This window comes from Tursiops truncatus, chromosome 3 (assembly GCF_011762595.2).
Source record: "Tursiops truncatus isolate mTurTru1 chromosome 3, mTurTru1.mat.Y, whole genome shotgun sequence".
Lineage (NCBI taxonomy): Eukaryota > Metazoa > Chordata > Mammalia > Artiodactyla > Delphinidae > Tursiops > Tursiops truncatus.
Window position 1 is genome coordinate 123,828,338 of NC_047036.1, and position 22,124 is coordinate 123,850,461.

General features: G+C 38.2%; 1 protein-coding gene across 1 annotated transcript; it reads right to left on the reverse strand.

Annotated features, from left to right (window-relative positions):
• Positions 1 to 1,831: 1,831 nt before the first annotated feature.
• On the reverse strand, positions 1,832 to 21,350 carry C3H5orf46 (chromosome 3 C5orf46 homolog). Its single transcript, XM_019924663.3, has 4 exons — positions 21,095 to 21,350; positions 16,577 to 16,724; positions 13,318 to 13,376; positions 1,832 to 10,212 (listed from the first exon to the last, which is right to left on the reverse strand). The coding sequence occupies exons 1-3, from the start codon at positions 21,162 to 21,164 to the stop codon at positions 13,328 to 13,330; spliced, it is 267 nt and encodes an 88-aa protein (XP_019780222.1). The 5' UTR covers positions 21,165 to 21,350; the 3' UTR covers positions 1,832 to 10,212; positions 13,318 to 13,327.
• Between the last annotated feature and the right edge of the window lie 774 nt (positions 21,351 to 22,124).

Consider the following 22,124-nt stretch of genomic DNA (forward strand, 5'->3'; position numbering starts at 1 on the left):
CACAATAAATATTTATTGACCAGTTATTCTCTGACAGATACTGTTCTAATTTCTCACTATAGTTCCAGGAATATTGAACAAAAGAGGTAAAATTATTGCCTCATAGAGCTTATAGGCTATTCGGGGTACAGAAAAAGGAACAAAATAAATGAAGAAGTTTTAAATTGTGTTAAAAGATGAGCACTATGGAGGAAAATACAGCAGCCCAAAGGGATAAGAAATGGTGGGCCCGGAAGGTGCAATTTTAAGCAGAGTACCCAACAAAGGTCTCACTGCAAAGGTGATCTCAAAGATAAGATTTAAAGAACTGAGGGGGCAAACCAGCAAGCCAGTGACTGTCTTGGGGAAGGGTATTTTAGGCAAAAGATAGAATAAATGCAAGGCTCTGAGGAAAAAACATTCCAGGAGTGTTAGAGAACAGCAAGGATCCCAGAAGGCTAGAGTGGAGGTAGCAAAGGAATGAGTGGCAGTAGAAGAAATGTGATGTGGGTAGCTCAGGGAGGTTCTCAGCCACCATTGTAAGAAAATTTTAAAATTTAGCTTTTGTTCAGAATGAGATGGGAAGTAGCAGACGGAACTTATACAATTTGAATTATATTTTAATAGAAGTACTCTTTCTGCTCAGCATCTCTGTAAAGAGCAAGAGGTGAATTCCCTCAAGTGCTGATTTCATGGTAGGGACTTTGGGATTGAGGACAGAGCGATGCAGTAGACTGTGTCCTCAGGGTGTCACAGGGCAGCAGAGTTGTGTTGGAGGTTGGACCAACCTCCCACTCAGCCTCCATCAGCTCTCATATCTTAGGCATGATGTCCATTACCTTCCCTGAGCCTCAGTTTCCTCACCTGTTATGTGAAGAAAATAATGCCTGACCAGGTTACTTCAACTGTACGGCAATTAAAGGTTACAGTGAGATAATAGTCTGAAGGGACCATAAAAACAAAACAAAACAAAACAAAAACACCGTAAAGATGTGAGAGATTCTTCATCTTCAAAAACAGGTGTTCCAGGGCTTCCCTGGTGGCACAGTGGTTGAGAGTCCACCTGCCGATGCAGGGGACACGGGTTCGTGCCCCGGTCCAGGAAGATCCCACATGCCGTGGAGCGGCTAGGCCCGTGAGCCATGGCCGTTGAGCCTGCGAGTCCGGAGCCTGTGCTCCGCAATGGGAGAGGCCACAGCAGTGAGAGGCCTGCGTACCACAAAAACAAAACAAAAAAAAACAAAACAAAGACAGGTGTTCCTGCTGGCTGCAGAGAGGGGTCTTATTGGAGGGTGGGAAGAGAAGTAACATGCCTTGTAAAGCAATTGGGAAATCTTCAAAATCTCTATAGGTTGCTGGAGATCTTAAACCGGTCTGTCTTTGTAGTGCACAAAATCCAGTACTGATTCGGTACCTGCTTTTTTTGTTGTTGTTGCTTGTTTTGTTGTGTTGTGTTTTGCTATTTTACCAACATGAAAGTAAGATTTCAAATTGTACAACAAACAGGTGAAGCTAAAGACAAAGCTCTGATAGGGCATGTCTCTCTCACATAGGGAGTACACTGATTCTTTTACTTATAGTAAATATATTTCCCAAGCACAAGTTAGGCACTCAGAATATGAAGAGGGATTCTTGGTTCACATTTGTTGGGAAGAAGCAGTCTGCATGTCAGATGATGAATATCATAGAAACCTTAGGTAACTTTGATTAAGAGGATGTGATGTTTAAATTTAGCACAGTATTGAAATGATCAACAAAAAGAAAAGGTAACCTATGGAATAGGAGAAAATATGTGCAAATCATATATCTGGTAAGGAATTAACTTCCAAAATATATAAGGAGCTCATACTGATCAATAGCAAAAACAAATTTTTTTATTAAAAAAATAGGAAAAAGACCTTAAAAAACCTGAATAGACATTTTTCCAAAGAAGACATAAAAATGACTGACAGGTGTATGAAAAGGTGCTCAACATCACTAATCACTAGGAAAATACAAAACAAGGCCATGATGAGATATGACCTCACACCTGTTACAATGGCTATGATCAAAATACAAGAGATAACAAGGCTAACAAGGGTGTGGAGAAAAGGGAACACTTGTGCACTGTTGGTGGGAACGTAAATTGGTGTAGCCATAAAGAAAAACAGTATGGAGGTTCCTCAAAAAAATAAAAATAGCATTACCATATGATCCAGCAATCCTACTTCTGGGTATATATCCAAGGGAAATAAAACCACTATCTCAAAGAGATATCTGTACCTCCACATTCATTGCAGCATTAATTACAATAAACAAGACATAGAAACAACCTATGTTTGTCAATGGTTGAATGTGGTATATATATATATATATATATATATATATATAATGGAATATTTTTCAACCTTAAAAAAGAAGGAAATCCTGCCACTTGCAACAATATAGATGAATTATGAGGATGTAATGCTAAGTGAAGTAAGTTAGACAAAGAAAGACAAATATTGTATGACCTCATTTATATATGAAATCTTAAAAAATAAATGGAAGTCATTGAAGTAGAGAGTAAGATGGGTGGTTGCCAGGGGTAGAGGAGGTGGTGGGAGAAATGGGTGAAGCTGGCCAAAGGTTTCAACCTTCCAGTTATAAGATCAATAAGTTGGAGATCTAATATACAACATGGTGACTGTAGTTAATACTGTATTGTGTACTTGACAGTTGCTAACAAAGTAGATCTTAAAAGTTCTCACTACAAAACAAACAAACAAAAAGGTAACCATGTGAGGTGATGGATGTGTTAACTAACCTTGTTGTGGGAATCATTTTGCAATATATATGTATATCAATCATCACGTTGTACATATTAAATTTCCACAATGTTATATGTCTATTATATTTCAATGAAGTTGGGGATAAAAAGAAACTGGAGGTCTCTGGAAAATTAGAGGGTGGATTATCTAAATTTATTGTGGAAAGTAATATGTATTTTTCAATATTTAGTACATATTCACTCTTTGTTTGGCTATCGGCATTATTAAAGGTTCTTTGTGTTGCATGCAAACCTATCCTGGCTTAGTATAAATAGGAAGACAACAAACAAAAGATTTATTGGATTGACACAGCAGACGCAGAGGAGGTTGACTCAGACGTCTGGTGGGGTGGAGCAGATACAGACTATGCAGATGGGAGCCGTGTGGCTGACAGGGTCTTGGTGCTCTGCCCGAGTGTCAGGCCTGAGCCTCGGAGGTGGGAGAGCCGAGTTCAGGACATTGGTCCACCAGAGACCTCCCAACCCCATGAAATATCAAATGGTGAAAACTCTCCCAGAGAGCTCCATCTCAACACTAAGAACCAACTCCACTCAAGGACCAGCAAGCTCCAGTGCTGGACACCCCATGCCAAACAGCTAGCAAGACAGGAACACAACCCCACCCATTATCAGAGAGCCTGTCTAAAATCATAATAAGGTCACAGACACCCCAAAACACACCACTGGACGTGGTCCTGCTCACCAAAGAGACAAGATCCATCCTCATCCACCAGAACACAGGCACCAGTCCCTTCCACCAGGAAACCTACACAACCCACTGAACCAACCTTAACCACTGGGGGCAGACACCAAAAACAACAGGAACTGTGAACCTGCAGCCTGCGAAAAAGAGACCCCAAACACAGTAAGTTAAGCAAAATGAAAAGACAGAAAAACACACAGCAGATGAAGCATCAAGGTAAAAACCCACCAGACCAAACAAATGAAGAGGAAATAGGCAGTCTACCTGAAAAAGAATTGAGTAATGAGAGTAAAGCTAATCCAAAACCTTGGAAATAGAATGGAGAAAATACAAAAAACAATTAACAAGGACCTAGAAGAACTAAAGAGCAAACAAACAATGATGAGCAACACAATAAATGAAATTAAAAATTCTCTAGAAGGAATCAATAGCAGAATAACTGAGGCAGAGAACGGAGAAGTGACCTAGAAGATAAAATAATGGAAATAACTACCACAGAGCACAATAAAGAAAAAAAAATGAAAAGAATTGAGGACAGTCTCAGAGACATCTGGGACAACAGTAAAAGCACCAACATTCGAATTATAGGGGTCTCAGAAGAAGAGAAAGAAAAAGGGACTGACAAAATATTTGAAGAGATTATAGCTGAAAAATTCCCTAATATGGGAAAAGAAATAGTCAATCAAGTCCAGGAAGCACAGAGAGTCCCATACAGGATAAATCCAAGGAGAAACATGCGAAGACACATATTAAGCAAAATACCAAAGATTACATACAAAGAAAAAATATTAAAAGCAGCAAGGGAAAAGCAACAAATAACACACAAGGGAATCCCCATAAGGTTAACAGCTGATCTTTCAGCAGAAACTCTGCAAGCCAGAAAGGAGTGGCAGGACATATTTAAAGTGATGAAAGGGAAAAACCTACAACCAAGATTACTCTACCGAACAAGGATGTCATTCAGATTTGACGGAAAAATTAAAACCTTTACAGACAAGCAAACGCTAAGAGGATCCAGCCCCACCAAACCAGCTTTACAACAAACGCTAAAGGAACTTCTCTAGGCAGGAAGCACAAGAGAAGGAAAAGACCTACAATAACAAACCCAAAACAATTAAGAAAATGGCAATAGGAACATACATATCGATAACTACCTTAAATGTAAATGGATTAAATGCTCCAACCAAAAGACATAGACTGCCTGAATGGATGCAAAAACAAGACCCATATATATGTTGTCTACAAGAGACCCACTTCAGACCTAGGGACACATACAGACTGAAAGTGAGGGGATGGAAAAAGATATTCCATGCAAATGGAAATCAAAAGAAAGCAGGAGTAACAATTCTCATATCAGACAAAATAGACTTTAAAATAAAGACTATTACAAAAGGCAAAGAGGGACACCACATAATGATCAAGGGATCAATCCAAGGAGAAGATATAACAGTTGTAAATATTTATGCACCCAACATAGGAGCACTTCAATGCCTAAGGTAAATGCTAACAGCCATAAAAGTGGAAATCGACAGTACCACAATAATAGTAGGGGACTTTAACACCCCACTTTAACCAATGGACAGATCATCCAAAATGAAAATAAATAAGGAAACACCAGCCTTAAATGATGCTTTAAACAAGATGGACTTAATTGCTATAAATAGGACATTCCATCCAAAAAGAACAGAATACACTTTCTTCTCAAGTGCTCATGGAACATTCTCTAGGATAGAACATATCTTGGGTCACAAATCTAGCTTTGCTTAATTTAAGAAAATTGAAATCATATCAAGTACATTTTCCAACCACAGCGCTATGAGACTACATATCAATTACAGTAAAAAAAAATCTGTAAAAAATACAAACACGTGGAGGCCAAACAATACACTATTAAATAACCAAGAGATCACTAAGGAAATCAAAGAGGTAATCAAAAAATACCTAGAAACAAATGACAATGAAAACACAGTGACCCAAAACCTATGGGATGCAGCCAAGCAGTTCTAAGGGGGAAGTTTGTATCAATACAATCTTACCTCAAGAAACAAGAAACATCTCAAATAAACAAACTAACCTTACACCTAAATCAGTCAGAGAAAGAAGAACAAAAAACCCCCAAAGTTAGCAGAAGGAAAGAAATCATAAAGATCAGATCAGAAATAAATGAAAAAATAATGAAGGAAATGATAGCAAAGACCAATAAAACTAATAGCTGGTTCTTGAGAAGTTAAAAAAATTGATAAACCATTAACCAGACTCATCAAGAAAAATAGGGAGAAGATTCAAATCAATAGAATTAGAAATGAAAATGGAGAAGTAACAACTGCCACTAGTGAAATACAAAGGATCATGAGAGATTACTACAAGCAACTCTATGCTAAAAAAATGGACAACCTGGAAGAAATGGAAAAATTCTTAGAAAAGCACAACCTTCCAAGACTGAACTAGGAAGAAATAGAAATATAAAGACAAATGACAAGCACTGAACTTGAAACTGTGATTAAAAATCTTCCAACAAACAAAAGCCCAGGACCAGATGGCTTCACAGGTGAATTCTATGAAACATTTAGAGAAGAGCTAACACCTATCCTTCTCAAACTCTTCCAAAGTATGGCAGAGGGAGGAACACTCCCAAACTCATTCTACAAGGCCACCATCCACTGATAACAAAATCAGACAATGATGTCACAAAAAAAGAAAACTACAGGCTAATATCACTGATGTACATAGATGCAAAAATCCTCAACAAAATACTAGCAAACAGAATCCAACAACACATTAGAAGGTTCATAGAACATGATCAAGTGGGGTTTATCCCAGGAATGCAAGGATTCTTCAATATATGCAAATCAATCAATGTGATACACCATATTTACAAATAGAATGATAAAAACCATATGATAATCTCAACAGATTCAGGAAAGACTTTTGACAAAATTCAACACCTGTTATGATAAAAACCCTCCAGAAAGTAGACATAGAACTTATCTCAACATAATAAAGGCCATATATGACAAACCCACAGCCAACATCGTTCTCAATGGTGAACAACTGAAACCATTTCCACTAAGATCAGGGACAAGACAAGGTTGCCCACTCTCACCACTCTTATTCAACACAGTTTTGGAATTTTTAGCCACAGCAATCAGAGAAGAAAAAGAAATAAAAGGAATCCAAATCTGAAAAGAAGAAATAAAACTGTCTTTACAGATGACATGATACTATACATAGAGAATCCTAAAATGCTACCAGAAAACTACTAGAGCTAATCAATGAATTTGGCAAAGTAGCAGGATTCAAAGTTAATGCACAGAAATCTCTTGCATTCCTATACATTAATGATGAAAAATCTGAAAGAGAAATTAAGGAAACACTCCCATTTACCATTGCCAGAAAAAGAATAAAATACCTGGGAATAAACCTACTTAAGGAGACAAAATAACTTTATGCAGAAAACCATAAGAGACTGATGAAAGAAATTAAAGATGATACAAACAGATGGAGAGATACACCATGTTCTTGGATTAGAAGAATTAACATTGTGAAAATGACTATAGTACCCAAAGCAATCTACAGATTCAATGTAATCCCTATGAAACTACCAATCGCATTTTTCACAGAACTAGAACAAAAAATTTCACAATTTGTATGGAAACACAAAAGACCCCAAATAGCCAAAGCAATCTGGAGAACGAAAAACGGAGCTGGAGGAATCAGGCTCCCTGACTTCAGACTATACTACAAAGCTACAGTAATCAAGACAGTATGGTACTGGCACAAAAACAGAAATATAGATCAATGGAACAGGATAGAAAGCCCAGAGATAAACCCATGCACATATGGTCACCTTAACTTTGATAAAGGAGGCAAGAATATACAATGGAGAAAAGACAACCTCTTTATAAATGGTGCTGGGAACACTGGACAGCTACAGGTAAAAGAGTGAAATTAGAACACTCCCTAACACCATACACAAAAATAAACTCAAAATGGATTAAAGACCTAAATGTAAAGCCAGACACTCTAAAACTCTTAGGGGAAAACATAGGCAGAACACTCTATGACATAAATCACAGCAAGATCCTTTTTGACCCACCTCCTGGAGAAATGGAAATAAAAACAAAAATAAACAAATGGGACCTAATGAAACTTCAAAGCTTTTGCACAAGAGACGAAACCATAAACAAGACCAAAAGACAACCCTCAGAATGGGAGAATATATTTGCAAATGAAGCAACTGACAAAGGATTAATCTCCAAAATATACAAGCAGCTCATGCAGCTCAATATCAAAAAAACAAATAACCTAATCCAAATATGGGCAGAAGACCTAAATAGACATTTCTCCAAAGAAGATATACAGACTGCCAACAAACACATGAAAGGATGCTCAACATCACTAATCATTAGAGAAATGCAAATCAAAACTACAATGAGCTATCACCTCACACCAGTCAGAATGGCCATCATCAAAAAATCTGCAAACAATAAATGCTGGAGAGGGTGTGGAGAAAAGGGAACCCTCTTGCATTGTAGGTGGAATGTAAATTTATACAGCCACTATGGAGAACAGTATGGAGGTTCCTTAAAAAACTAAAAGTAGAACTACCATACGACTCAACAATTGCCTACTGGGCATATACCCCGAGAAAACCATAATTCAAAAAGAGTCATGTACCACAATGTTCATTGCAGCTCTATTTACAATAGCCAGGACATGGAAGCAACCTAAGTGTCCATCGACAGATGAATGGGTAAGGAAGATGTGGCACATATATACAATGGAATATTACTCAGCCATCAAAAGAAATGAAATTGAGTTATTTGTAGTGAAGTGGATGGACCTAGAGTCTGTCATACAGAGTGAAGAAAGTCAGAAAGAGAAAAAGAAATACCGTACACATATATATGGAATCCTAAAAAAAAAATAAAAGGTTCTGAATAACCTAGGGGCAGATCAGGAATAAAGACTAAAGATGCAGATGTAGAGAATGGACTTGAGGACACAGGGAGGGGGAAGTGTAAGCTGGGATGAAGTGAGAGAGTGGCATGGACATATATACACTACCAAATGTAAAATAGTTAGCTAGTGGGAAGCAGCCGTGTAGCACAGGGAGATCAGCTCGGTGCTTTGAGACCACCTAGAGGGGTGGGATAGGGAGGGTGGGAGGGAGACGCAAGAGGGAGGAGATATGGGGATATATGTATATGTACATCTGATTCACTTTGTTATAAAGTAGAAACTAACACACCACTGTACAGCAATTATACTCTGATAAAGATGTTAAAAAAAAAAAGGTTTATTAAAAATACACTGGAGGGCTTCCCTGGTGGCGCAGTGGTTAAGAATCCGCCTGCCAATACAGGGGACACAGGTTTGAGCCCTGGTCCGGGAAGATCCCACATGCCGCGGAGCAACTAAGCCCGTGCACCACAACTACTGAGCCTGCGCTCTAGAGCCTGCAAGCCACAACTACTGAAGCCTGTGCTCCACAGCAAGAGAAGCCACTGCAAAGAGAAGCCCGTGCACCACAAAGAAGAGTATCCCCCGCTTGCCACACTAGAGAAAGCCCACACCCAGCAACTAAGACCCGAAACAGCCATAAATAAATAAATTTATAAAAAAAAAAAAAAAAAAAAAAAAAAATACACTGGAGTTGCTTTCAGAGTCAAAGTGCTTGGGAGAACAGGAATCCAGGACAGAAGCACATAGATTTTTTTTTAATATCTTTATTTTAGTGTAATTAGTTTACAATGTTGTGTTAGTTTCTGTTGTACAACAAAGTGTATTAGCTATAAGTATACATATATCCCCATATCCCCTCCCTCTTGAGCTTCCCTCCCATCTAGACTAGAGTGCTGCCATAACTGTCATTGTGCTTTATGATTTCAGTCTTGTCTTATGTCCATATTAAATAATTCTGGGAGAATTTTCTTGGCTCAGTTGGGTCAGGTTTGACAATGGTTCAATCCTTTATGAACAAGTGGGCAAGAACCACACCAATTGCCACTGAGAACCTACATCTGTGTAACAAGTGGTAGAAGAAATGAAAGAACTGCACTAGACTTGTCAAGGACTCTTCCATCCACCAGTTTCAAATGTCTTCAAGGGCACTCTGCTATTCTATGAGAGTAATAAAAACTGTGGAACAGCAATAACCTTGTTAATTTTTTTTTAAAGGTCAGTTTTTAGATTACTAGCCCAGGAGTGTAGGCTCAGATTTTTTTGAAAAACTTCTCCTAAAAGGGTTTATGAAACTTTTAACTCTGAAATTCACCTCATGCATTTTTAGGGGTTAAGGGTTTTTTCTTTGGAGTCAGGTTCAAATCTTTCTGTTGTTTACTGGTTCTGTGACTTTGGCCTGATGTTATCTGAAATTTAGTTTTCTTAATTTGAAATGTTCTTCAGTTATTCTGGATAATAATAATTTTTATATATTTCATATTTTTTGCATCAATTAAAAACTTTAAACATGCTTCAGGAAAAATTACTTCCACCAACAAAAATCTTAATGAAGTAGGATATGTGTCCCCAAAGAGGACACAATTATTTTGACTTCTAGAAGCAAAAATGCAAAGTCAGGATGTTCAAAAGAAGCTGTCTTTGGTTGAAGCCAGGACCTGAATCCTGAGAACTTGCTGGAAGCTGCATTGAGGCCTCTGTCCTGGAGGACTTGTGAAACAGAAAACTGGAAAAGCAGGATTCAGGTGCCCTTGGCTTATTCTGGAGCCATGCAGGTGTCCTTAGAAATATAAACCAGAGACAGGGAAACAATTACCAGCTAAAGAGGCCTTAAAGACTTAAGAAAAATACAAAGATATTTTAATCTTTTCTTTAACATTTTTACATCTCTGCCCTTTAGAACTTGAGATGATTTATAATGAAATCAACTATAATATATATTTGAAGAAACAAGCAACAACAACAAAAATGAAAAGGCAAGAATCAACAACAGGGATGAAGGGAGAATGCACATATGTTTACTGGAGTAAATTGAGTCATCAGTTTCTCTTTGAGTTTCTGGATAGACAGGAAAAGTAAATAAATGAAATAAACCAAGCTACATAAATCTTATAACCAGAAATGAGGAAGCAGTACTGAGGGAAGGAATTTTTTTTTTCTTGCTCTAAATTCTAAAAGAAATATTTCCCATCAGACTTCATGGGGTGGATATTGAATGATGTCATGCCCATCTGCAATTTTACTCATTAGTTACTTGAGGATTTCCTATTAAATTTATTTATTCCTAGCTCCCTCACTAGGAAGTTCTGACTCAGCAGGTCGAAACATGTCATCGAGTGTGTCCAAGTATATTATGTTCTTAATTTAAAAAATGCACATAGATATTAAGAATTCACAAAGTGCTGTCCCATCTTTTACTTGTTTCATAATCTTGGTGAGGTTCATTGGATTCTTATTTTAACACAAGAAAGGTAATTTATACTTTAAGATGTCAAATGACTTAAGACACTGGGAGACTTGAATCCCCATGATTTCAAGTGATGCAGGACATTAGGAGTTAAGATTGTAAAATTATTAACATAACGAAATCATGTCAATGTGATTGAGCTGAGGTTGGGAGAATCTCAGATTAATTAGGTGTCCAATTATTGGATGATTAGTTTTTGAGAACTTGCCCTTTTCTGCTCATCATCTGAGATTGCATGCGGAAATTCACCTTCTTTGTGAAGCCCTCTTAATGCCCACCCTTTCCTCCAAGGCATGTCCACGGCACTTGTACATAGAACTTCATTGTTTTCCTGCACAATCCTGGGGTGCACTGTGCTAGGTGATAGTCCAAACCATAAACTTGTTAATGATGAGACAGTGTTACTCATCTTGGTAGCATTGGCAGGATCTGACACATAGTAGGCATGGGTTAAATAAGCATTAAAGGACTATGTAAGATAGAGGCATATGTCGTAGGAGAAAAACGGGATATCTATATATCTACCTATCTTACTTTAGGAAATACCTAAAACTTTGGCCAGATTTTCTATACTGGAGAAATAGGCATTGCTGTGAATCACTCATTCTAAAGTCATGATTTGCTTTTGATTTGATGAGACACTTATCATACAAGTGCAACTTTTAAAACTATTTATTAAATGAACAGTCACTGGAGTTTGGAGAGACAGCCTTGATCAAACCATCCAAAATTTAATCTCTGCCTTAGAAGCTTCTTTCTCTCTAGTCCATTTGGTTTATATCCCTAGACAGAGCCATTCCTCTCTGCCCATTAGGGCATCTACAGTTGGTTTGTGAATCCACTCAAAGATTTTTTATATGCAGTTAAAAAATTTCCGACATTAAGGTCTGGAACAATTAAGTTCCAAATGTTTTAAGTATTAATAAGGAGTAAAGTGAGACTCATGGAGACCAACTGACCTCCCCATGGTCACACAACCAATAAGAGGCCAAGATAGAAGCTGAACTTACATCTTCTCTATGGCTTTTGCTCTTTCTAAAATTTCATGTTGACTTGCTTATTGGACTGTCTCATACATTGAGCCTCTAGGATGGCACTCCAAAGATTCAGGGTGTGAGCACCAATGAGCCTGAATGAAGGCAAAGGGTTAGGATACCTGCAACAAGAGGTAGGCTGTTCCCTGAGAAGATGGGAATGGGAAGATGCAAACATAAGTGAGTGTTTTTAGAAGCTTAGCTCTCTTTGGGGTGAGATTCAGGTGTGTCTGCATTGAGCACATCTTGATTCCAATGCGCAAGTCTGATTTCCCTCCTTAGAAGCTTAAGGAAAAGGGTGGGCTAAGTTCCAGGGTAATATGATAATAGCTTTCTAAGCTCACGCCAATCACTCCCTTGTTATGAAATGAAGCCAGTAGGGAAAAAGTTGGGAAAGGCCATAATTCCTGGAGATGCATATAAGGTAATTCAACTAACCAAAGGGGTAGGGTTTTACTTCTATGGGCACCTTGAGGTATGTCTAAGATCACACAGCTTAATCACTATTCTCTACTGCCTCTTCCTACACTATTCGCTGTTCAGTAGCTCTATTGCTGAGTGATAGAGCACAGACTGGAATCAGGCTGTTTGAATTCAGATCCACCCCTCCTCCCTTATTAACTTGGCCACATTAATTAAGCTCCCTGAGACTTGGTTTCATTATTTATAAAATTTAAGAATAGCAATACATATTTTTCATAGGGAATGTTAGATAGAATTAAATTAGGTACTACATATACAGCATTAATTTACTGCCTAAAACAGAAGTACTAAGTTCATGCTAGTTACTTATAGAATTACTTTCTCAAGTCTGACATTTCTGTATTTATATTTCAATATCCATTCTCAGGAGAGAACTGGATAAGGAAACAGCAGGTATCTCTGAGGACTCAAACCAGACTGTTTGCACATAAATCTAACTGCAGGATTAGAGAGCTTACTAGTCCTTTCTCCTGGAGTTAGGTTCAGTAAATCTCACTCTTCTCATGAGTAACTAATGGCCTGTTTACCTGGGTCTTTAGATTTTAGTGCATATAACCCCTCCTTTCATAGGCGGAACCTGCACAAGTCAAGTTCCAAGCAGAGTTGTGACAGGACCAGATCTCCTCACTTCCAGTGCTTACTTGTTTCACCCCACAACTGTGCTTCTTCTCTTAAGAGAATCTTATTAAGTCAGTGACTTTGAGATGATAAAAATACATCTACTTAAAATCAATTTTAAAAAAACGACTACAAGAATAAAGCAAAAACACACACAAAAAATACCCCTTTTCTGCTTATGGGTAAATGTGGGTTCCCAAATTTATTAAGTAAATCAGACAGACCCTTTTTCCTTTGTTCAATATACTATTTTTTTGGTTGTAAGTTTTTAGGTTAAAATCACCTGGTTGAAGTCACTCTGATGAATCTTCTTCTTTTTTCTCATCACATTTCATATATCCTCTTAAAAAAAAAAGAGGAAAAAATGAATTATGATTTAGACTGATCAGGAATGTTAGAATCATCACTAAGGTATCTTATAATATTTGAGCAATACTTCAAGTTTTCCTATGTCATAAAGTAGTAAGGTCTAAGATTTCCATAATAGTTCAAATTTGACAAGCCATTATACATAATTATCTCTTTAAATCTGCCAACAAATCTATTAGTTTGATGTCTATTCCTATATAAACTCTATAAAGACAGATATTTTGATATATTTGTTTCATAATATATCCCCAGCACCTAGAACAGTGCCTACCATATAGTATGAATTAATAAATATTTGTTGAATGGATACATGAATGAATTTTAATCATTTTACATATGAAAAAAACCTCTGAAGCTCAAAGAGATTAAAAACCTGTCCAAGTCACATGGCTGGTAAATTGCAAAGCAAAGTCTAAAACTTAGGTCTCCAGAAGCATGAATTAATACCAGAGGCCATTCCACTGTTTAAGGATTGGGTGTGCGGTAGCTGCTGAGAAGGTAAGAGATGAGTAAATTATGGTCCAGCATTTATTATGTGCTTGACACAGTATTTAGGCATTGGGTACATAGGACTAAATAAAGCAAATTTTCTATCTTTATGAAGTTCCATATTTTTGTAATTTTCTCTTTCTAATGAAATCTCATTGAGTCTTTTATGACCCAAATTTCTTCTTACCTTTGCCAGAAACTCTCCCCTAAGCATCCTGGCCCCAGTGACAGCTCCTTTCCTTAGACATTAACTGTGATGTTTGGCTGACATTTACCTTATTCAGCATTTTAGTTATCATTGTATTTGCTCATGCCATCTTATACAATAAGGACGGCAAATTCTTTGAGGAGAAGGGGCTTAAAGTCTAGACGTTTTTCCTTCACAATTCCTGCCCCTACTTTCCTAAGCATGTATTAAGTTCTTAGGAATACTTCTTGCTGGTCTCTTCCCATTTCCCATTCCCTGTTATATTTATGGTCTTTTCTTGGACAGAGTGAGGACAGTTAGATTTGTTCCCTTGAGCAAGGACTGCTGTATCTTTCAACAAAGATCCCTCAAAATGTCTCAGTCAAATAGGGGTATGTGAGCTTTAGATCTGATCTCTAAGATTCCTTTCCTTATTTAGTTAATTCAACAATTATTTACTAAGTGCCCGATATGACTTACAGGGTACTGTGCTATAGCAATGAGCTAGAGAGATCTGATCTCTACTTTCATATAGTTACATGATTAAAAATAAATTAATCATGTGACATGGTGATATGTTATAATGACATAATGACAAGATATAGTGATAGAGAATAACCAGGGAATAAAAGAAGTTGTATTAATAAGAGTGGTTATAGCATCGTTTTCGGAGGAGGTGACTTTTAGATGCGAGGCAAGACAAAGCACTAACTAGGAGGGGAAAAAGAGCATTTTAGGCAGAAATTAAAGGACGAGCAGAGAGCCTGAGACAGTTGTAAGTTCCAAGAACAGAAAGAATATCATATACCCAGAATAAAATGAGGGAAAAAGAAAATGGTAGAAGATGTGCCGTTTCTGAACCCAGAGCTAACAATTCTTTAGCATTTCAGATGGTCAACGTTCAGAGTTAACAGAGAAGACAAGGGCTATTTTATGTCTAGGGGATTCCCCAGGGAAGGAATAAAAAGAATTATGATTCTAATTCTTGGCCTTGCTATTGTTGTGATTTATAACCATATGAATTCAACTGGAGTCTAAACTCTACTTTGTACATAATAGATGTTATTCAGTTTTTCCCTTGTTTACACTAACAGTCATGGGAACTCAACCGTTGCAAAAGCAACCACAATATGAAAAATAAAAACACAAAATAAACATCTGTGTTTTAACAGTTTGTTCATGATGATTGTATGCAGAATTATGCCCATTCACATGATAGTAATATATGGATTTAAGCAGATCAAGGGATACAAAATGGCCCCTGATCACTTCTATATAGAAGTGGCTCTTAATCTGTTACTGGTAATAGACCTTTTTGAGAATCTTATAAAGTCAGAAGCACTTTCCCTAGAAAAATACAAAGATTCACATCTACACAAAAGATGAATACAAATTTAAAGGCTGTGTGGACCTTTAAGGCTCAGCCACGTAGCCCAGAGCATCCAATCAAGGGCTCTCAAATTTGTTGTATATAAGAATCACCTGAAAGCTTGTTAAAACGCTTGTTACAAAGCTTGTTATAAAGGCTTGTTATACAGCCTTGCTCCAGGAAAGTGCAAGATGGGATGAAGGGACCTGCCTTTTGGATAAGTTCTCCAGGCGATTCTGAAGCAGGTAATAGACTGCACTTTGTCAAACTCTGCTTAGGGGCCTGTGAAGGAGAGAATTAGAGAGCAGAGCCTCAGAGAGGTGGAGATTGAAAGCACCTAGAAATTCAAAAGAACGAAATAGACCCTGGAGAGCTGAACTTGGGAAGATTAATGTCGGAAGAATGAAGAAAGGGTAAAGTAGATGTAAAAATCAGAGCTATGTAAACTTGGGTAGGATGTATTACGAGTTGGGCACAGGAGCTTGGAAGCAGGTTGAAAATAATAGGAAGAGTCAGGGTTGTGGAATTTGCCATCAAGGCAATCTCTCGTGATCAAAACAAACCCTCATAAGAGAGGTTCTTCAGATTGCCTCTGAGGAGAGATTAGCTACTGTGTCTGCTAACCCTCTTGAATTACTCAAACCAGAAAATAAAGACGGGACTCACCATACCTCTCACTGATGAGCACACCTCTACCCACCACCTTCATCAGCAAATTACTGTGTCTGCACTGGGTGGGTCCTTTATTCCTTTAACTTTACAGATTAGCAAACTGAGGCACTCAGGGAGGGAAAGCCTAACTCCAGATCACCCAGTAAATAACACCTGTGTCAAGACCAGAACACGGCTTTCCGTCCCTCGGTCCGGTGGCCTTCTTCCTCCCTACTCGGTCCTGAAATAAAAAATATTTGATGGAACCCCTTGTTCCATAAATTCCTTGGGAACGTGTTCACCCCAAAAGAGTTCAGGGAAATTCATGCAGATGCAAATATATCTTAAGGTAGGCAACAAGTTTCAATTAAAACAATACATTGGCATGCATGCAATTTTGTTTCTCATTCATTTTAATGCAATGCGGTCATTACTAATGGCGAACTGGACAAAAGCAAGGTTTGTCTCAGTGCTTACTTGCTCTTCATCATGGAGCAGATGATGAACTCTACCGTATTCTCAATGATCTCCGAGCCCAAGAGGCTTAGGAAGTTTGGAAAGGCTGGTTCTAGGGTTTTGCCCGAGTCATCTGGCTTGTCATCTGACTTGCTCTCTGGTTTGTTATCTGAAAAACAGAATGGAATCTCAGGGTGATTCTCAGCAAGAAGAAAGGGAAGTTTCTTTCATTGTAAGGAACCCTAGAGCTCTTTATACCCCCTCTCACTAATTATATAGCCTCATATAGTTACATTTATTGCATATCTAGTGCCTGCCTGGTTATTGTCTTCACGTGCGTTATGTCACTTATTCCTGAAACCAAACAGAGCAACAGATATTGATGCTTAGGCAGACATTGGTTCTCTTTCCAGATGAGAAAACTGAAGCTCACGGAGGTTAAGTAACTTGTTCAGAGTTAAAGCAGCTAGTAAATGCCAGGGCTGGGACTGAAATGCAGATTGCTTGGTTTTAATGTATTTTTCTCATGTAATCCCTGGACCTATGGAAATGATAATAAGGAGGATGATATAATAATAGGTAGTGTTTTCTGAGCACATACCTATGACAGGCAATCTCCATGCATTATCTCATTTTATTCTCACAGCAACACTATGAGGGAGGCAAAGTTATTATCCGAAGTTAAAGGTAAAGAAATGGAAGTTGAGAGAGGTTTAGAAGCGGGTCAAAGTCACAGAGACGGTAAATGGCAGAATCAGAATTCAATCCCATGTTTGCCTGGTATTAAAATCCGGGTTCTTAAGCACTCTGTGATGAACTGCATAGTCTTTGACAGAAAAGGTATGATCTAACTACAAGTGTATTATAAGGTTGAAAGTAGTATAATAATGATGACGAGGAGAAATTCTATCACTTGTACAGCATGTGATAGTTCTGTAAATAATGATTTTACATCTACTGTGTAAGTTTAAGCTTGACCAATCTTGTGGAGTATGCAGAGCTCACTGGACTCAGAAACTGAGAACATTAAGTGACCTGCAGAAGATCTTACAAATAGCAAGAGAAGATGGTACTGTAACTGCAGGTCTCTTACTTTTGATATTTAGTCAAATGCCTTTTGGAATGAGGCCAAAGGTCCAGAGTGAAGTTGGTGACATGGCTGGGGGTTTGGCTTTGCTTAGTGGTCTAAGTGGTTTGGGAGATTAAAAGCAATGCAAGAGCGGCAATTAAAGATACGAACAGCCTCCCCTTTCCACCCTGGTGCCAGGATGAAGTAGGACCTTAATCTTTTAGTTTTACTGTAGCCTCACAAGTAGTGTTGGCAGATTTGGTAAATAAAATTACAGGATGCCCAGTTAAAGTTGAATTTCAGATAAATAACAATACTTTTTTAGTGTAAGAATGACCCATGAAATATTTAGTGCATAATTAAATGAAAAAATTGTTTATCTGAAATTCAACTTTAACTGGGTGCCCTGTATTTTATCTGTCAATCCCACCACAAATGTTTTTTTAATTTAATTTAATTAATTTATTTATTCATTTATTTTTGGCTGTGTTGGGTCTTCGTTTCTGTGCGTGGGCTTTCTCTAGTTGCGGCGAGCGGGGGCCACTCTTCATCGCGGTGTGCGGGCCTCTCACTGTCGCGGCCTCTCTTGTTGCGGAGCACAGACTTCAGAAGCGCAGGCTCAGTAGTTGTGGCTCACGGGCCTAGTTGCTCTGCGGCATGTGGGATCTTCCCAGACCAGGGCTCGAACCCATGTCCCTTGCATTGGCAGGCAGATTCTCAACCACTGCACCACCAGGGAAGCCCCCCACCACAAATTTTGACTCAAGAAGTCCCAACTTCTGTACAATTTACCCCATTACTCTGAATGAAGGAGATGTAACTAGCTTTTGGTGTGGAGGCTGTCAAATTAGTGAGAAGAGTCGCATTTATATTATATCCTAAAATAGAAAGTCTTAGTAAAAAATATGGCTTTCAATTCTGCAAACATTTATTGTTTACTATGCCACTGCAAAAGATTCAATAGGAGCACTACCAGTCTGGGACCTATAACCAAGATCAGTATACTAACCACCAAGTATTTATTTATTCAGCTGTTGGTTTTTTCATCAACAAGTGTTTTTGAGCCTACTATTATGTACATATCATATGCTGCTAAGAGTTAAGGCAAAAATGGACATATATGGACATGACCGTTACATAAAGCACAGGGCAACCACGGTGACCAGAATTGCTTTGTTTTCATTACATGAAGTGGAAGGAAAGAGAAGGTATATTTGTGATGCTCAGGTACTAGGATGTGCTTTTATCACATGCCTAATCCTTATTCAGTTCAGTGATAGGATTACAGGAGAGAAAACAGATGCTCAGAGAAATTCCTAAAGTCACACATATAGAAAGTGGCTGAGCCAGGGTTTGAACTTTTATTTTTTTTTAATTTCACAGAGCATGTTCCCTATATGATATAATACTGCCTTCAAGCAACTGTCCCCTGGAGACATTTACCAGCTGCGAACCAGAAATTCCTTGCATGAAAAGTGAGTTCTTTTTTTTTCTGTGTTCCTATCTGCCTACTTGCATAACAATTTAATTTTATTATTTTTACTTCAACGTTTTATTTTAATATGATGCTAAATGCTAACTTTTCAAAATGCAAGGAGCCCTGGATTGCAGTGTGTGTGAAGATCAAATCCTTGGCTCCAGCCTTTGGATCGCATATGTAAGGAGAGGTGTGAGAGTATGGTGGGTGATGTTTTGGAGTCCTATATACCTGAGTTTGATTCTGTCCTCAGCAAAAAGTTCACCATGTAACCGTGTAAACAATATTTAATTACTCTCTCAGTTTCTTATTGTCAAGATGGAAAGATACTTTATTTATCTGTGATGTATATCATAGATATGTATGTATATATATGCATATCTATATTATATAAATCACTTATTGCAGTACCAGGTCTAAGGTGAGCCCACAATAAATGCTCACTGTATGATTATTACTATTGTTAATAACAGTAGCAACAGAATGATTCATAGTAGCTTTCTCCGCTAGTGCTTAAAGATACGAAAATTTTAAAATGCTGCTAAAATATTAAGAACTTTGAAAATGCTGAAAAATAATAAAAATGAAGACATTTGACATACCAGAAACAAATTATCAAAGCCAACAGTTGAATATTTTCTCCTTTCAGTTGTAATATGGGGTAGCCTTTATTTACATTAACTACCTGATTTTCTTAGTCAATATAATCATAAAGTTCTGAAAAAATACAGTAATGCTGATATTTATACAGATTTTATAGTTTACAAAGTGACTACAAAAGCATGCTCATTTCACCTGGTGCAGTTGGTAATTATCCCATTTTACAGATGAGGAAACTGAGGTTGAAAGCAGTGAACTGATTTTAACCAGTTTCAGAGTTCATGAGAGACAGACTTGGGACTGGTCTCTAAGATATAAATCTCACTTTTTACTTTACCACGGTGATTACTATAGGGGCAGATGGACACAGTAGTCTCTGAGCCCATCCCTGCTGTAGCTTTGTTGGAGTGTCTGCCTGTGGGTTGTGCCAGTGGACAGTGGGTGATGGAGGGTGGGAGTTCTGCCAAGTTACATGTAGAAGAGCTCAGAAAGCTCTGTTACTATTTGTACTGTCTGTGTTTTCTGACCTATCATTCTGATCAGAGATAAGTTAAGAGCTCACTGCCTTCTGTAGACCAAAAATTAATTAGTGAGAATTCTGCATGCTGCCTTTTGGTCCTCTATGTGCTTGGAACAGACTTGAAAGAAGTAGATGCTTTATAATAGAAAGAATCGAAAGACTTGGGTTTCAATCCCAAGTGTGCCACTTCTACCTGTGTCTATGCTCAAGTAACTTTCCCTCTGCAAGCTCAGTTTATTTACCTGCAAAAAGGGAAATGATAAAACTGTGCACGTTTACTTAAAAAGATTATGAGAATCAAATGAGATGATACATGATAAAAATAACAATTAATATTTATTGGGTGCTCATGATGGACCAGATACTTTTCCAATATGTTTTGTCTCTTTTATTTAATTTTCATGACAGCTAAATGAGAAAGTTAACTACTGATATTCCCTTTTAAGTGTGAAGCCCTTAGAGGTTAACGAGCATGCCTGAAGTTACATTTCTGACTAGTGGTAGAGCGAGGCCTAGGAGTCTTATTCCAGACTCTTCACCTTTGAATATTATTAGTTATAATCATTAAAAAATAAACACCCCCAGCTCTCAAGGAAATTATAATAGTGTCACTATATCACATGAAGATATAAGAAAAAAAGTCATTCTAAACGTCGTACATTCACGGATAGAGACTGTAACCTAAGCACATTTGAATAAAAGTCCTACTTTCTTTTTATTAGAAGATCTGTCTCTTGTCTCCCAGTCCAGTGCTCTTTCTGCAGTGCCCAAAGTTCCCTTCTCTCCCCTTTATGTTCTGGATCTGCGCCACTGACTTCCTCCAGTCATGGCTAACTACTGCACAATGCGTGAGCTGTGATTGCAGGTACTTACCGGCTTGGCAAGTCAGGATTAAGACAAGCAGTCCCCAAACAACTGTCAGCTGTAGCACTGAGACAGCCATGTTTGTAGCAGTGGGTATCGATGCAGTTAAATTGTTCAGATGCACCTGAAGCCTTGCTCCATTTATAGGGCATTTATAGGTGACATCATCTGCTATGGAATTCAGGTTGTTGCATAAGATAGACACAGCTTGCTTTTGGATCTCTACTGATGAGCCCTGCCCTAGCTTTCAAACTAAGGGTTTTACAGATAGGGAAAGAAAAACCCTCTTGGTTTTTCTAATGTGTGTTTATAAATGGCACCGGAATCATTCTTTTGGAGTTAGTTGCACTGCCAGCATTGACAATTAGATGGGGATCAGGCAGAACTGCTTTTCAGTGCCAAGGAGCAAGCAACAACAGTTGGTGAGGCGTGCCTCCTTGCCTCCCTGTGCGCTCTGCTTCCTTCCCATGCTCTGAGCTAGTGTCTTGTCTCCACCTGGGCATGCCCATTCACACTCCCATGCCGTTGCTCAGGCCCTTTATTTTTCCTGGGATAGCTTCCCTATTATCTCTCCTTGACACATTCCTACTTATTACTCAGGCTCAGGTTCAAATGCCCCCTTCTCTGCAAAATCTCCATCATGGCCCTTCCACCCTTCTCCAGATGGTCGCTCCATCACCTGCCATCACCTGCCATATTGCCCTTGACCAGTTGTCTGGGAACTAAGTACTTTAATAGCTCTCTTCTCCTTTAGCCTATAGATATGTTAAGGGCAGCTCCGGTTTCTAGGATAGTGCCTTACATATAAAAGATACCCATCAATATGTACTGAATAAATGAGTTAATAAATAATTTTCAGAAGAGAAGCATGGACTCATGTAATAGTTCTATCAGTTATTATCTTTGTAACTCTGGCAAATGGCTGAGACCACTCTAAGTCTCAGATTCCTCATCTGTAAAACTGAAACATAATTTCCCACCTAGTCATCTGCACTATCTTAAGGACCTAGGAGATAGCAGATAAAATGCCTGATAAAAT

Bases quoted from the DNA above. Each gene is read 5' to 3' on its own strand.
- C3H5orf46 (XM_019924663.3), bottom strand. From the start codon at position 21,164: ATGGCTGTCTCAGTGCTACAGCTGACAGTTGTTTGGGGACTGCTTGTC. The intron at 16,725-21,094 runs GTAAGTACCTGC...TCTGTTTTTCAG, and splicing joins AATCCTGACTTGCCAAGCCG to ATAACAAACCAGAGAGCAAG. The intron at 13,377-16,576 runs GTAAGCACTGAG...TTTTTTTTTAAG, and splicing joins TGCTCCATGATGAAGAGCAA to AGGATATATGAAATGTGATG.